The 16389-nt window shown below is 44.6% G+C and overlaps 1 protein-coding gene across 2 annotated transcripts in view; it reads left to right on the top strand.

Moving 5' to 3' along the window:
* The window catches only part of LOC111841204 (A disintegrin and metalloproteinase with thrombospondin motifs 19), a 75021-nt gene that overhangs the window by 18602 nt on the left and 40030 nt on the right, over positions 1 to 16389 (top strand). For both annotated transcript variants that reach the window (XM_023806793.2, XM_023806794.2), the window contains exon 8: positions 4878 to 4983. In XM_023806793.2, coding sequence (XP_023662561.2) covers positions 4878 to 4983 — 106 coding nt within the window. The remainder of the gene's footprint in view (positions 1 to 4877; positions 4984 to 16389) is intronic.

Here is a 16389-nt window from a genome sequence, read left to right on the forward strand (position 1 = left end):
CTGAATGCAAAACCAAGGCTGTGGTATACAGGACAGAGTACAATGATTTACATTTTAACTTCATTAACTCCCTCAATATAACATTTCAGCTAAAGTCTGCTCCAGGAGGAATACTGTACAGCACGGGTGTCAATCTCTAGTGCTGGAGGGCCGGAGCCCTGCACATTTTTGGGTTTCCCCTCGTTTAACACACCTGATTTAGGTCCTTGCACCACCTTGTGCTAAGTACCACACAGCTCTTGAGCTGAATCATTTGTGGAGGAACAGGGAAAGAACTAAGTTACACAGGGCTCTGGCCCCCCCAGAACTGCAGTTTGACACCCCTGCTGTACAGACACACTAAATAAAATTAAAATAAAACTAAAGTATGAATCCAGGCTGAATTTATTAAAAAAAGCTGCTAAATCCACCAATCATTCTAGACAAGGCTGACACTGGCAAAAGGCCAGCTGTGTTTTACTCGTAATTATGCTGCTCGGGTTAATTTGATCACTGCTGTATTAATTACACAATAAATTTTAAAGCTTAAATTGATTCAATTAATCATAAACATCTTCTAGAGTTATCTAACTGACCAGCTGCATTTTTGGACCAATAAGACTAGCAAAGGTGAATACATTTACACAGTTAAATCTATTAACTTTTTTGTGGTTTTTAAAATAAATTGCATACTTTTGTTGTGTACTACAGCTAACAGCTATTGTCCTTGCCTTTCATTCACAACATACATGGTGGATAGCAGTCCCGCATTGCTGGATGACTGACACATGTTGGTATCAGTCTACCCCAGCTTGCAAATTTTCAGCATTAACGTGATTGTCCTTCTCGCCATGGGCTTCACCAGACGGACCCCACTGCTGATCTGGGCCGTGGCCCACTGTTAAACCTGGGCTTCTGAATTGTTTTGGTTGAGGATCTGGTTAGCCGTAACGGAAATTTGACAAGACGATCAGCCGCGTCTTTCACCTTGAGGGCTTCAGCCACACACGCGCAGGTGGTGGTGTCACCTTGACTTCCCTGGAGTCTGGCCTGGTGCCTGTCGGAACGATTCCGTGTCCCACGGAAAGCGCACATGTCCCACGGAAAGCACACGTGTGCCTCTTGGCAAACGCCAATGTTTCACTGAGCGTTACCACTGGCCCATCCAGCTGCACTCCGCAGTCGTGTCGGTCACGCTTCAAGCCCAGGACTTTATCCACACAAATGAACCTTCTAGACATACACCTCCCTAATGGATTCATTCATGTAATGATTGCAGCAGGGGGATTTGCCAGAATCTCATGAAGGCGTTTAACTGGAAGTGAATTTAGCATTTAGCAATGTGAATGTTTCTAACTGCGCCTGAGTGAATCCCGTGAAGTTACCTGCTTCTGTACATCTGTAAGGTTATCTTAGATCTTTCCCAGTTGATCTTGGAACAGAAATGGGCCTGTTTTCAATTTTGGATTTGCTACATGAAGTCCAGCATGAATTTGTAAATGTTGCGGTCTAGGCAGGGCACTTGGCTTGTCTGGTCTCTGGCTCACTTGAAATCCTACTGGAGCCGTGGCTTTGCATGTACATTTTAATGTCTCTGAGGTCTCTTAGCTCATGGGAGTTTTACTTACTAAAAAAAGTTCTGAGGGCAGAAGGAAAAATGATTGGTTTAGAGAGATAACCAATCAGACTGTAGAGGAGGTGGATCCAAGCAACTATAGGAGGCGGAACCAGATATCTTGGCCCCGCCTCCTCTAGTTGCTTGGACACACCTCCTCTACAATCTGATTGGTTATCTCTTCTGCCCTCAGAACATATTTGTGTAAGTAAAACTCCCACGAGCGACCTCTTATAGCAGCACGTTTGCTTGTCCTGGAGTCTGTAGGTGCCCATTTGAACTGATTAACAGTAATAATTTTACCTCTCTATGCTAGCATTATTTAGCAGGTTAAAGATGACTAGAATTTTTACACTCGGCTGCAGTGACCAGAACTGGACACATCTAATGTAGAGTTCGATTCTGTCATCCAGATCTTGCCTTCTAGCGCCTCATCACAACGTCACTAACCTCAGAATTTAGGCTATACCATAGATGGCAGCGAATTGGCCATTCTTTGCTGTGGTTTGTTTAATTATCTGTAGGCTTTTTTTTTATTGTTATTGTGGCATTTGCATTTGCAGCATTGGGTTCTCCAGCTAACTGCTGGCATGTTCTGCACGGATTTACATCTATTTCACAGGGGTGTCGTGTTTCGGTATGTCGCCTGTTAGGTGTGAGCATGAGTGTATGAAGGAACCGTGCGCAAACTTACATCGTACTCTGATTTATCCAACACTCAGAGGTCCATAGTGGACCATCACAATCTGAATTATATTAAAATTACGTAAACAAATAAAAAAAACTGTTACATTGGATTGTGTTTTGGAACGTGAGGGTAAAATATTGAAGAAATAATAATTACAGATATTTTATAACACATATTAATTCATATAGTCTGAGTTAAAATTGGCATTTTTAACTTTTTTGTGCACTGCAAAAATTTAGTCAACATTTAGACCCTTTAAAGATGCAACATGAGCCATTTCCTGCCAGATTTATCACGTTCCAATAATGCCGACTCATCTATGCCAAGCATTCGGCACAGATGATGACATCCGAAAATGACATATGTGACACTGTATAATTAGTTTCATGTGATTAAAGTGCAGAGTTGCATTATGGGGGAAAATAAACAGAATCAGACCACCTACTAAATTGGAGTATTTTGCGATTTGAAATTGTAAAAGATTTCTATCCTCCAGGCTAGATAAACTAAATTGCATTAAATGTCTTGTGTAAACGTAGATAATTTGCCAATATATTTCATGCTTAGATCAGCAACTCAGTGGGCTGTACTCCAGCCTCTAGGGTTGGACGGACAGAACTGGCCTGGCTGTTTGTGTACAGAGTTTGGATGTTACCCCCCCTCCCGTGTTTCAGTCACATCCCTCTGCCTCTGTCCCTCCTCCCAGGCCAGTGGACATACTGAATCTTGTATTTGTTGCAGAACCTGATCTCCCTGAATAATACGTGTTATTCATATCCTCAGGTATCATATGCTAGTGCTACAGGTGCACAGCACATGTGCACGAGGTTGCCTGCGTTTGCCATTAGAACCGGTGAAAGATTGATGTCTGATGATAAAATATTAAACTCAATACTGTAGCTGTGGGTGCAAGGAAAGGATGGAGATTGTGCCTTTCCTTGCCTTGCCACTGTGGGTTCATTTACTTCATAAAAAGAGTGCCGTATGTTCGTCTGACTGGATTAGAGTGCAAAAAAAAAATCTAATTTCTTTTGCATTCAGAAATCCCTGCCACTTTTCCTCAGGACAACGCATGCAGTGTTTAAGATTACTTATCCGTCATGAGTCTTCATACTGAGGTGTTCGATTGTGAAAGAGAAACAAATGATCTGTTCTTTGCAGGAGTGGCGATATTACAGCACGCAGTCAACTTGACATGCTTTGACTATCAGAGAGACATTAGCATCTCTTGCATGATACGAAGCATTATCGCTGCGATCTCGGCCACTTGGCTTTGATTTCCGACAAGAGGGATGTCATTACAGGACGTGGGGGGCCTTGTGGGGGTGGGTTTAGGAAAACAAAATGTCCACAAAGCTGGTTGCTTAGCTAAGTGCAGAAAGAACAGAGCAACTGGCTGTTGTTCTCTTCATGGCAAAGACAGGCAGGCGATGCCTAGTGGTCATTAATGGACAGATTAGAGCTAATCTCTCGTCTGAGAATCATATTTCTGATCCTGAAAGGTTCTGGAGCCTCATAAACATTGAAAATTAAGAAAATGGGAAATGGCGAGGGGTATAGATAGAGGATGGTTGGAACACACATCACTGTAATGGGCATTTCGGCTTGAACCTGCATTTATTTACTTTCTCCATCAAAGGCCCGATTGTTCTGTCTGGTTTCGTAATGGAAAGCATTAGTTCTGGATCTGTTTCAATGGGGTGATTAAGCCATCAAAGGTCACGGCATACAATCTACTATATGGGAAAATACGAAATCCCTTCCCCTTGTTTCCCCTTTAAACTGATCCCTCAGTAGCTTAGGAGCAGCTGTCAGTCCCACATTGAATCCATAAGCACGAAGCGGGATGCGGTGGAACCACGCGGTGGAACCACACGGTGGAACTAGGTTTATCTCCAAAAAGAACATATTCTGTTGTGCTCTTCGAAGCATAAATGTGTTTGACTAATAGCGTATGTTTCCAAAAGGTCTTAAACTGGATTTTACCTCCAAGGTGTTTGGGATTGGCATGGGATTAGACCTTTGTAAAACCTGAGACAGGGAACGATGCTGATGATGTTGTATGAAACGGATATAGCGCAGATGGTAGATGAATCGGTGAATGATGGATGTCTTTAAACTAGCTTTACAAAGACATTCATCCTAAAGTCCTTACAGGTCAACAGAGCAAGTAAATTCATCATTTAATGCTAATATTTAATGTGAAGATTTCAATTACTTTTTAATGAGCACTAATCTTCATTCCATCCATCCATCTTCCATCTTTTATTCTACACTATTAATGGTATTTATTAGTTATATTTCAATGTCAGAATAATGTCTGTTGAGTAAAATGATACCAATTACGGTGTAACAAGTGAGAGCACTGATGGCATTTTAATGACTTGGCAGGTTTCTCCGTGGATGAATCACTGAATTGACATGTGAAATCCAGATTAGTTTTGTTAGACTAATCCTCCACCTGGGTGTCTGGTTCATGACTGTATTCCTGAGGGTCCCTTGAACGGCTATTGAGCGAGGGACACGGTCGTTTGCAGACCGGCGGGAGCTCCTGTCACTTCCAGAAAAGACCCACGCAGGCCTGTTCCCCAACAGGGATCGCCTACCTCAGCGGCATGTGCAGCGAGAAGCGGAAGTGCATCCTGGCGGAGGACAACGGGCTGAATTTGGCCTTCACGATCGCCCACGAGATGGGTCACAAGTGAGTGGGCTCCTTCCCTTCCCAGCCGTCGCACCAGACAGCGCAGAGCGATCGCATCTTCTTATGTTTGTCTTTTTGACGCCGTGTCAGATTTAGATATGGAGCAGAGACGCCAACTTGACTGCCGACAGGCTTTTGTTTTCATTTTCGCACCTTGAGCTCATGCAAAAACATAAACAGCGAGGAACCACAGCAGCTCTGCGGGCGATCGGTTCCCGTCCCACTTATAAACAGAATTTTCCACGTTCCGGCTGTATTTAGCGGGTGTGATTAGTAAACCCGTCACTCAGAATTAGGCTTGGAAACCTGACGGAGAGAAAAATCGATACATATGTGCTTCGGGCTTGCTCCGGAAGCCAAAATGCATTGTTGCGATGAACAAGGAGAATGAGGAAATCACTACAGTTTAAAATTGTTTGCAATTTGAAATGGACCCAGAGTTCATATCCGGTGTATCTGGGCCACAGTAGGTGCCATTCTGCTAGGCATGTGAAATACTAAGGGAGACCACATTGCTTTAGGAAATATTCAGTTATTCAAATGATTTTAATGAAAACCGCTCTACAGCTAGCTGAAAATAGACTGTAAAGCTACCTAATGTCCATAATTAGATCATTTTTTAAAATTTGGGGTAGCACTAAGGGTCCTATCCTGGAGGCTACTGGTGCAAGGCAGGGAACAACTCAGGATGGGGCGCCAGCCCATCAAAGGGCACACCAGCACCATTCACTCACACAGGGCTCACCACCACCATTCACTCACACAGGGCTCACCACCACCATTCACTCACACAGGGCTCACCTCCACCATTCACTCACACAGGGCACACCAGCACCATTCACTCACACAGGGCTCACCACCACCATTCACTCACACAGGGCTCACCAGCACCACTCACTCACACAGGGCTCACCACCACCATTCACTCACACAGGGCTCACCAACACCATTCACTCACACAGGGCTCACCACCACCATTCACTCACACAGGGCTCACCAGCACCACTCACTCACACAGGGCTCACCACCACCATTCACTCACACAGGGCTCACCAACACCATTCACTCACACAGGGGTCACCGCCACCATTCACTCACACAGGGCACACCAGCACCATTCACTCACACAGGGCTCACCGCCACCATTCACTCACACAGGGCTCACCAGCACCACTCACTCACACAGGGCTCACCACCACCATTCACTCACACAGGGCTCACCACCACCATTCACTCACACAGGGCACACCAACACCATTCACTCACACAGGGCACACCAGCACCACTCACTCACACAGGGCTCACCACCACCATTCACTCACACAGGGCTCACCACCACCATTCACTCACACAGGGCACACCAGCACCATTCACTCACACAGGGCTCACCAACACCATTCACTCACACAGGGCACACCACCACCATTCACTCACACAGGGCACACCAACACCATTCACTCACACAGGGCTCACCACCACCATTCACTCACACAGGGCTCACCAGCACCATTCACTCACACAGGGCTCACCAGCACCATTCACTCACACAGGGCTCACCACCACCATTCACTCACACAGGGCTCACCACCACCATTCACTCACAGGGCTCACCACCACCATTCACTTACACAGGGCTCACCACCACCATTCACTCACACAGGGCTCACCAGCACCACTCACTCACACAGGGCTCACCACCACCATTCACTCACACAGGGCTCACCACCACCATTCACTCACACAGGGCTCACCACCACCATTCACTTACACAGGACTCATCAACACCATTCACTCACACAGGGCTTACCAGCACCATTCACTCACACAGGGCTCACCACCACCATTCACTCACACAGGGCTCACCACCACCATTCACTCACACAGGGCTCACCACCACCATTCACTCACACAGGGCTCACCACCACCATTCACTGACACAGGACTCACCAACACCATTCACTCACACAGGGCTCACCACCACCATTCACTCACACAGGGCTCACCACCACCATTCACTCACACAGGGCTCACCAGCACCATTCACTCACAGGGCTCACCACCACCATTCACTCACTCAGGGCTCACCACCACCATTCACTCACAGGGCTCACCACCACCATTCACTCACACAGGGCTCACCACCACCATTCACTCACACAGGGCTCACCTCCACCATTCACTCACAGGGCTCACCACCACCATTCACTCACACAGGGCTCACCAACACCATTCACTCACAGGGCTCACCACCACCATTCACTCACACAGGGCTCACCACCACCATTCACTCACACAGGGCTCACCACCACCATTCACTCACACAGGGCTCACCACCACCATTCACTCACACAGGGCTCACCGCCACCATTCACTCACACAGGGCTCACCGCCACCATTCACTCACACAGGGCTCACCTCCACCATTCACTCACACAGGGGTCACCGCCACCATTCACTCACACAGGGCTCACCTCCACCATTCACTCACACAGGGGTCACCGCCACCATTCACTCACACAGGGCTCACCTCCACCATTCACTCACACAGGGGTCACCGCCACCATTCACTCACACAGGGCTCACCTCCACCATTCACTCACACAGGGGTCACCGCCACCATTCACTCACACAGGGCTCACCTCCACCATTCACTCACACAGGGCACACCTATGGGCAATTTGGTAACTCCAGTTCACCTCAGCATATTTTTGGATTATGGGGAGGAAAGAGATGCACCCGGAGGAAACCCCACAATGACATGGGGAGAACTTCAAGCTCCACACACAGAGAGCCATGGCAGAGACTCCAACCCTGGTCCCAGAGGTGTGAGGCAACAGTGCTGACCACTGCCTGCTGCCTCACCCAATATAATCTTATAAGCTATATTCCAGATATGCCAAAGTAGAGTTTCAGCAGTTTGTACCATAAGGAGACGACAGCAGCAACAAGAGAATAAGGCTTGAATTAACGAGGGCTGGGGGGGGGGGGGGGGGGGGGCAAGTTTGCTCCGGAGAGCAGCTTGCATCTCCTGGGAGCCCAGCTGGAAGATCTGCCATACTCCAGTGAGCCATCTGGTTTTATTAAACCTTCGGAGGATGTGATATCAAACCCCAGCTCTAGCAGCCCCCCATAAAGCTCATTAAAACTCCTTTTCATCAAAAACAAAACTTTAGTTTTAATTCTTTCCGACACAAACTAGATTGCTCAGTGACTGACGGGAATCCTGCAGTTTCCGTTGTGTCCGGGTGCAAATGCAAATATGCAGTGAGATCAGCTTGTTCAATGAACTTTGCAAAGCGGCTTTTGGTCCATAGATGCACTCCTTATTGATATATTAAAGGAAGACTAGAATCTCATAATCATAATCCAGGTCATTGACTGATTTTTTGTTAATTTTTTGTAATATTTGCATTGATTGAAAAGAATAGTAGTGATCATTATTCCATTCATCCATCCCTCTTCTAACTGCTTATATTGGTCATGGTCCTGGGGGGCGGAGCCTATCCCGGGCAAAATAGAGCACAAGGTTGGTGTACATGTTATTATAATGTCATTATAATGTTACTACAATGCCTGTCCAAAAAAAAGTCACTTGAATTTAAATGCCCGGGTACTTAAGAGCCAATGATTGGATCATTATTACAGCTCAGCAACATTATGCAGCAATACAGTAAATCAGCTGATTACCTGAATCTCCTGAATGGCCAGGTTATCCCATCAACGGATTTTTCCATCCCGAACGGCATGGTCATACTCCAGGATGATAATGACAAGGTTCTTCTTGAATTGTCAAAGAGTGGTTCAGGGAGCATGAGGAATAATTTTCACACATGAATTGGCCACCGCAGAGTCTTGACCTTAACCCCACTGAAAGTCTTTGAAAGTCAACCTGCTGAAGAAGACAAGGCAATATATAATGTTATTGTACTGATTTGGGTGGCATGTGGCGCAGCAGGATGGGTCACTGTGTCCATGAATGTCGGGGGTTCAGTTCCCAGGCTTGGCAGAGTGATTTCCCCATTGGGCCCCTGAGTGAGGCCCCTAACCCCCTATTACTCCAGGGACTGTCTGGCCCTGCTTTCTCAATTGTATGTCACTTTAAATAAAAGCATCTGCTAAATTAATGTAATTAATAATAATTTTCTGCTCAAAATCTGAGTTCACCATTTTTGCAATCCTGTGCATTGACAGAGGCTTTCCCACTGATCTGCTTAACAAGTGAGATAACATTCCCAGTGAGCAAATGGTGAGGAACGAAGGTCCCGGTTGCTGGTCTTTCTCGCCGTCTTGGTTGCTCTCCAAGCCCCAGGTCCAGCGGTCGTCTGCGTAGCGTTCGCACGTTGAAGTGAAACAGATTGTTTCGTACTGAGAGAATTCGGAATGACAGGGCTCTCCATTGACGCCACCTCGGTCTCCCTGCAGCGGAATCCCAGAGGGCCGTGCATCGGGAACACTCTGCGCTTCATTAGACGTTTCATTTGCGTTGCCAGAACGGCTAAGCGTGTGCCAACACAATCCACTCGCATATTATTGTATAGGAGCTGGGAGATTCCGACAGACTGGCGTGTCGTTAAGACGTGCGCATGTTTAAGCCCAATGATTAACAAAATTTTACTAATAGCAGTTTATGAGCAAAACTCATCGTATGACCATTTTAATAACATTTCCAACGATTCAGTGAGACCTTGCACTTCATAATTGATTGCAATATCGCCAGAGGGATTTTCAGTCAGTGAGATCCAGAACCTTCAAGCATGGTGTAACAGACCAAGGACTGATGTGTGGTCAGAGGCTAAAAGCAGGAAGAGCCAATGATTGACTGACTTGTCCGTCTTTGTGCTGTGTGAGAATAAACCCTCAACCAAATGCTTGCAAGAGCTGAGCCAATGTCCAAAAAATTACGACCAAAGCGACATACGAGATACAGGATAAAATGACCCCCATCACATCGTTTACATGCCTCATTGTGGTTTACACATGGTTTCCTAATAAGTAAAAAAAAATTACTCGAAAGCAAAAATTTGCCTTTAAGTGACAGATGTTGACTGTTGCTTTTTAACGTTCCTGTTTTATGGCTACAAAGGGCCAGCACTCGAGGCGTTTTTCCAGATCCGAATATTTCAGAAATCGAGTGGGATCCGGCATCCCCGTGGAGAACTCCGTGCCTGTCACAGAAATCGGCTTACGGAGCAGTTCGCAGGTGCACGCTGTCTCGAGAGTTGCAAACATGGTTCCTGCCTGCAAATTAATCCGAGTACTCTACTTCCACTCACCAAGGTGGCTGGAAACTGATGGACTAGCTTGTCTTGTTAATGCTAACCAGGGATTTGAGTCTGATTAATAAATGAAAGCACTAGAAGGTACTGAGCCCATTTGACAGGAGCGTCCAGGCAGTAACCTGATGTAGAAAAGGATACTATTTTTAAGCAGTTTAACTTGTCTTCTCCAGCAAAAGCGGCATTACTGTACAGTTACTTTAGCAGGCACTTTAATGCAGAACAACTTACAGGCTTGCTCTCGGGCCCAGTGGTGAAGTTAGTCTGCTCATGTTGGTATTTGAACCAATGACTTTGTAATCATAAGCACAGCATCCTGACCCTACTGAGCCGTTCCCCACCAGCCTGCATTTTTAACTATGTGCGATTCTCTCCACAGCCTCTACCTGTCTGTTTAAAGTAAGGTGTGGCGTTCTTGGTCCAGGCATAGACTGAGAGACCGATAAATGTAAGCCAGTCCATGACAACACACACAGCAAACAGAGGCTGATTCATAGAAGCCACATGTCTCTGGATGGTGAACGGAAACCAGGCTACCTGGCATAAACTGATGTGAGCACAAGCAGAATATTCAAGTACGGCTCTGCTATTCCCGTCTTTGCAGGGACCCTCTATTCATTTCTAAGGACATAACTATGACACCCCTAACTCTTATCCAACCCTAACCTTCACCATAAGTAACCAAAGGAAATACAGTGGTACCTCGGTTCTCGAACTCACTAGAACTCAAATTTCTTGAAAGTCGAACAAACCAGTTTGACCTAGAACTCAATCTGAATATCAGAAGTCGAATCGTGAACGCTGACCTAATATAAATTGTACGCGCCAGGAAATGAGTCATACTACAATGCAATTCTTACTTGAATGCCTTCTTCACACACTGGACGATTAACTAAATAAAGCAGCGCAACATTACAGTAACTAACAATAAATAAACCACTAACTTACGTGTACAGTACTATTAGAGCATTTATGTAATTTATTTTAACTTTATTTTACCAGGTAAATGAACTGAAAACCAGTTCTCACTGCTTTACGTGATATTCGGGAGAAATACTGTAGCAGATTACGCATCGGAACTGCCTGGGATACAAACGTCATACGTGTAACTAAACTCTTCAGCCAATAAGGGCAAAGGTGTGTCGTCACGGAGACGGTTCCAGTTTGTGCAGCCGGGTGAGAGGTCGCAATGCATCTAACTGTAATGCATTGCGTCAGGATCAGAATGCGTTGCTTTAAGCCAGCGCTGTAAGCAAGTCGAACGCACCCAATGAGCGGACTGGGGAAACAAACTGAAACGTGGACTAAATACAGAGGACTAATGACAACAACCAGAAACAGCTGATCACATGGGGATCCCACACAAGGTTAAAGAGGGGGCGTGGCACACGGAAGGAGCGTCTGATCAGGGCAGGACAGGGGTAATGTTGGGATTAAATCTTTATCGTTTTGGAAGCCATTAAGAAAAAAATGCTCTTCTTGTTTTATCCTGTTCATTTTGTGTTTAAATGCTTTTAAAAAAAAAAAAAATAAAATTTAGGTGTAATTGGTTTTCCATTATTTCTTATGGGAAAAATTCGATCAGAACTCCAACTTTTTAGGATTCGATCCGGAGTCCGGAACGGATTAAGTTAACCGAGGTACCACTGTACTTTGATTGCCTTCACGGATTTCTATAAATCTGAGTTTTCCCTTCCTGGAGAAATGTCCTCACAAGGTAAAAAGTGTCAAATTTTTAACCACATTGTGGGGACATTTGATGTCACAGACTTCCAATCTGTAATCTACTGTATAGTCATTTTTGAAAAGTTCTAAGTAAGTTGTGAGTTTTAATATATTTAAATTATAATTGCAAGAGACAGAACTACCTGGTGAGTGTGACCAGTAAGCTCATCTGAATCCACCAGCGAAGACATGATACCAACTGGCTCTGACTCAAAACGGTTACGGACACATATTTGATTCCATTTTACTATGTTTAGTAAAATGTCAGACACTGGTATGACTGTAAAGCCCAAACCACCCAATCCAATGTTACATTCTACCAGGGTACTAGCTTAGCCCCTAACCTAGTATTCATCTCTCCAAGATTCGCAGCAGTGCAGCGGCTTCTCTGTCTCTCTGATTCTGATTCTGATTCTGATCCGTAGGTATGGCAATTTCCTTCTCAAGTACAACAGATGTTATATATATGAAGGTCTTCTATATATTGTATATTTTTGCTTTGCCTTGTAACCAAAATGGACTGGAATGGATTTTGATGGGAAACTGTCTTATATTGTTTATACATTTGGCACTGGATACTCGGAAGGACACGCTGGGCCTATATGTTATGCTTTTGTATACTCTACTTTAGCGTGTCACATCGACATATACAATAAAAATACTTAATGCTGTACATGTTTAGCCGGTGACCCCGTCCAGGACGCGATGAATGGATGGAAGGAGGGATGTGGTATTTGTATTTGAGATTTCATATTGCTCTGCCAAGGACAATGTGATAGTGTTTGTTTTCCGCTGAGCGTTTGTAATGCCTCTCTGTTGTTACCCCGATAATCATTTCCACAAGACACCCACTGTTCGTTTTAATGTAAAACAGCACAAAGTTAGCACAACTGTTACATGTTATCCTACCATAACTCTTGGAAACAAACTTCTCATAACTTCCCCAATGCAATAGATTTATCCCACTTTTCATTTATTTTTAGTTTAGAAATTGTGTGAAGCATTTAATCAAAAGTTTTATTTTTTCAATAGCAAACCCATTTTTTATGTTCACACGATTGATTCATTTGTTTCCCGATTGAAAAACATCAATCCCTTTTTGATTCCATTTTAAAGCTACTTCAGTCTGGTATTTAAATAACAGGCAAACATTAGCCCTGTACAATAAACACATATCTTATGATGTCACATGATTTGTGGTATTAATGGAAAAATCATGTTTAATTCCTTTAAAATGATTTACATAAGTCTGATGCCCATGAGCCTTGGCATGTGCCATTTGTTTTAAATTACTGACCAGCGGAAATATGCAGATGCCAAAATAGTTAGCAGTGATGCATTCTTGCTTAGAGGATACGGTGAAATCATGCTAAGTTTTCTTTTTAAACGTTCCTTCTTTCTGCTAGAGACTTTTCAGTCCCTTTTCAGGCTTATCTGGATAGTCGATTGTGCACGTGTCCTCCCGGCACAAAACTGTGTTTTTGAACTACTGCTTATCTTGCAGATGGCGTTATTTGAAGTGCTCAAATCTGCCAAGTTTTTAGACCTTGTATTGCAGAGCTTTTGGGGTTTACAAGGCTTGATAATGACTGGTAGGGTTTTAAAAGCTGTAAAAGGTGACTGATTTTGATTTGATCGTAAGTGTAGGAAAAGCAGACTTTACATTGACAAATGTATGTCGCACATTCCTTTTGCAGCCACATGTCAATATGAAGGCATTTTCCCCCAAACATCCAGAATTATTCAGTTATTTGTAGAGAGCAGGGCTGTTTCTGACCATTTTAGTGCTCTAGGCGAGAGTCCTAATGACGCCCTTTCACCACTCATCACCAATATACACACCAGTATACACATGCACAAAACAAGGCACAGCTGACATAGTGTGTAAACACAGGACAGCCACCATCTAATTTTTTTAATTCAAGGCAGCTTTTTATTAATATACATAAATATCACTTATCATTATCTTATCACTTATCACTGACCATAGTTCTGCAAATGGCATGAAAACAATACTGTGTGGAGCCAACAAAACGACATAGATGCAGTGGACCCTGCAAACCCTTATCTGCAAGATTTCTAACCTTCTTCAGGAGCAGCTGCACTTGTACCCCCTAAAATGTCAGTAGTGCATCTGTAAGATTTGTCATAGATTTTCATTTACTGCCTAAACAAAACCCAACTAAATGCTAATACTTGTGTTTATCAGCAAAGAGTAAATGTGGTGAAATATATTGATTGGAAATAATCTCCCACTTTTTGGGCACGGACTGTAAAGTTATAATGTTTTCTCAGTTTTGTATACAGTTTCTTGTGTTAGCCGTTTGGAGGGACAGCAAAATATTACTAAATTACTTTGCTAACATACAAACTTTACGTCTTTACCTCTGTATTGGACTTTATTCCCTTCGCTCTCTTTCCTTGCACCAGATGGCTTTGATCGTTTTATTATCAATTGACCGCTTGGCTGCCATTACATATGAACAGCCTGTGTGGATGCTGCAGTGCATGCTGAACTGCGCCAGTGTGCCCCTCCTGCTGTGACTCATTACCGTCACGGGGCTGCATGCATGGCACCCTTTGTCATGGTGATCTGTTTGTAGTTTGCAGCATTTACTTGGTTGAAAGTGGACCATCGACATAGATTGTAACTGATCGCAATTAATAATAAGACAAGCAGCACTCATCTGGCGCACTAAATGAATTAATTTAAAAATCCTTTCCCTCTGGCGCCCCCTGGAGGTGGTGGAACTATTGGCGACTGCCTCGTTTACTTATGCCTATAAATGTGCCTGGCAGGGGGCATGCCTGGTGCATGCCAGTCCTTGTGGATCCAGGGTTGTGTGTGTTTCAGTTGGCTTGGATAATGGAGCTACGATTGGAAGGTTGCTAGTTCGAGTCCCAGCGTCAACCAGGCGATTTCGTTGGCCCCATCAGCGACTCCCCGAGTCATGAGTTGGGCCCCAGAGCAAAGGCCCTCAGCCATCGGCTGACCCTGCTTTCTCTACTGTGCATTGCTTTGGCTGATAGAGTCTGTGAAATAAGTGTAATGTGCATGATTGTCTTTAACTAAAAGCCCACTGGAGGAATTGTACCTTGGATTCCCCACCTGGATAATATAAACAGGAAAGTGGAAAGATTATATTTCATTGATCCCTGTGGGGAAATTCTATTTTCACCTGGCCCATCTGACTCTCTGTAGGTGAGAGTAAACTTAGCAGTGAAGGGCAGCCACCCATAGCAGCAGCCAGGGAGCTGGGGGCTGAATGGCTTGCTTAAGGGCTCAAACCAGCGACCTTCCGATCATGAGTACAGAGGCTGCTGAGCCACACACTGCCCTGGAACCAGCCTTTTTAAATTTAGTCTTTCACATTTGAGGATGGTGTTCCCCAATTCACGGCAACCTGAATACTTGTTACTTTGTCTTCATCAAGTTCAAAACACGTACAGTCATCTCATGCAATGAAAGGGACATTGATGTAGGGGGGAGGAGCCTAGAGGAGTCGTGCACGTGGCTGAGCGCGGCGATCTTCGGAAGCCATTAAATCGCGCAGATACAATGAAGCGCTGTTGTTCTTCACCGATGACCCATGCTGGGCTCATTCATCGCCACCGTCTGCTACACACAACGGAGCAGAGTCCCCTTACTTGATGGAAGCTCCTTAAAATGGATCAGATGGATAAAAGGAGAGAGATACGGCCGAAAATATGGATGTTCTCGCTCTGCCCTGGCATGCGAAAGAACGGTCTGTGTCAGTTCTTCCCCCTGTCTGCCATCTTGCATTATTAGCTGCACCTTAAGAAAGATTTCCAGTTCTGTTACAAAGGTTTCTGTACCAAGAAACATCTGATTGATAGATTGGTGCCACCATGAATGACACACGTTAATGAAGAAAAAGACGTATAAAGACATGATGTTATCGTCATTTTTGTGAGAATCACCCGGGGTCAGAGCCGTGGCAAATTCTGGGGGACATTTGGATCAAAATGCATTTTTTACCATCGAAAACTTATTTACAAATATTTTTTTTTTCTCTATCAAGACATTTTGCCACGTACACAGGCGAGTCTCACCATGGACACAGTTGACCTTGTACAGGCAAGTTCACGATCCCTGGGAATCACAATAGCCAATTCATGCTTGGAAGCATGCTTCTTGGGGCGGTTGTAATAGGCCACACATGAACACTTCTGATTTTTGCTGCCAGAGTTGTGGTTCAGCAGTTGTCCCCAATCCTGGCCCGAGAATGAAATATTATATGCATGGTTTTCAGCACTTAAAAAGCTTGCACATTCATTAGCCCTCTGGTCAAGGATTAGAAATCCCAGAACGAGGCTTTGTTTCCCAGCTGCAATTGAAAAAATCACTATTGTTTAGACTGTGGCATGTACAGCAATTGTTTTA

This window comes from Paramormyrops kingsleyae, chromosome 7, assembly GCF_048594095.1.
Source record: "Paramormyrops kingsleyae isolate MSU_618 chromosome 7, PKINGS_0.4, whole genome shotgun sequence".
In the NCBI taxonomy this organism is placed as follows: domain Eukaryota; kingdom Metazoa; phylum Chordata; class Actinopteri; order Osteoglossiformes; family Mormyridae; genus Paramormyrops; species Paramormyrops kingsleyae.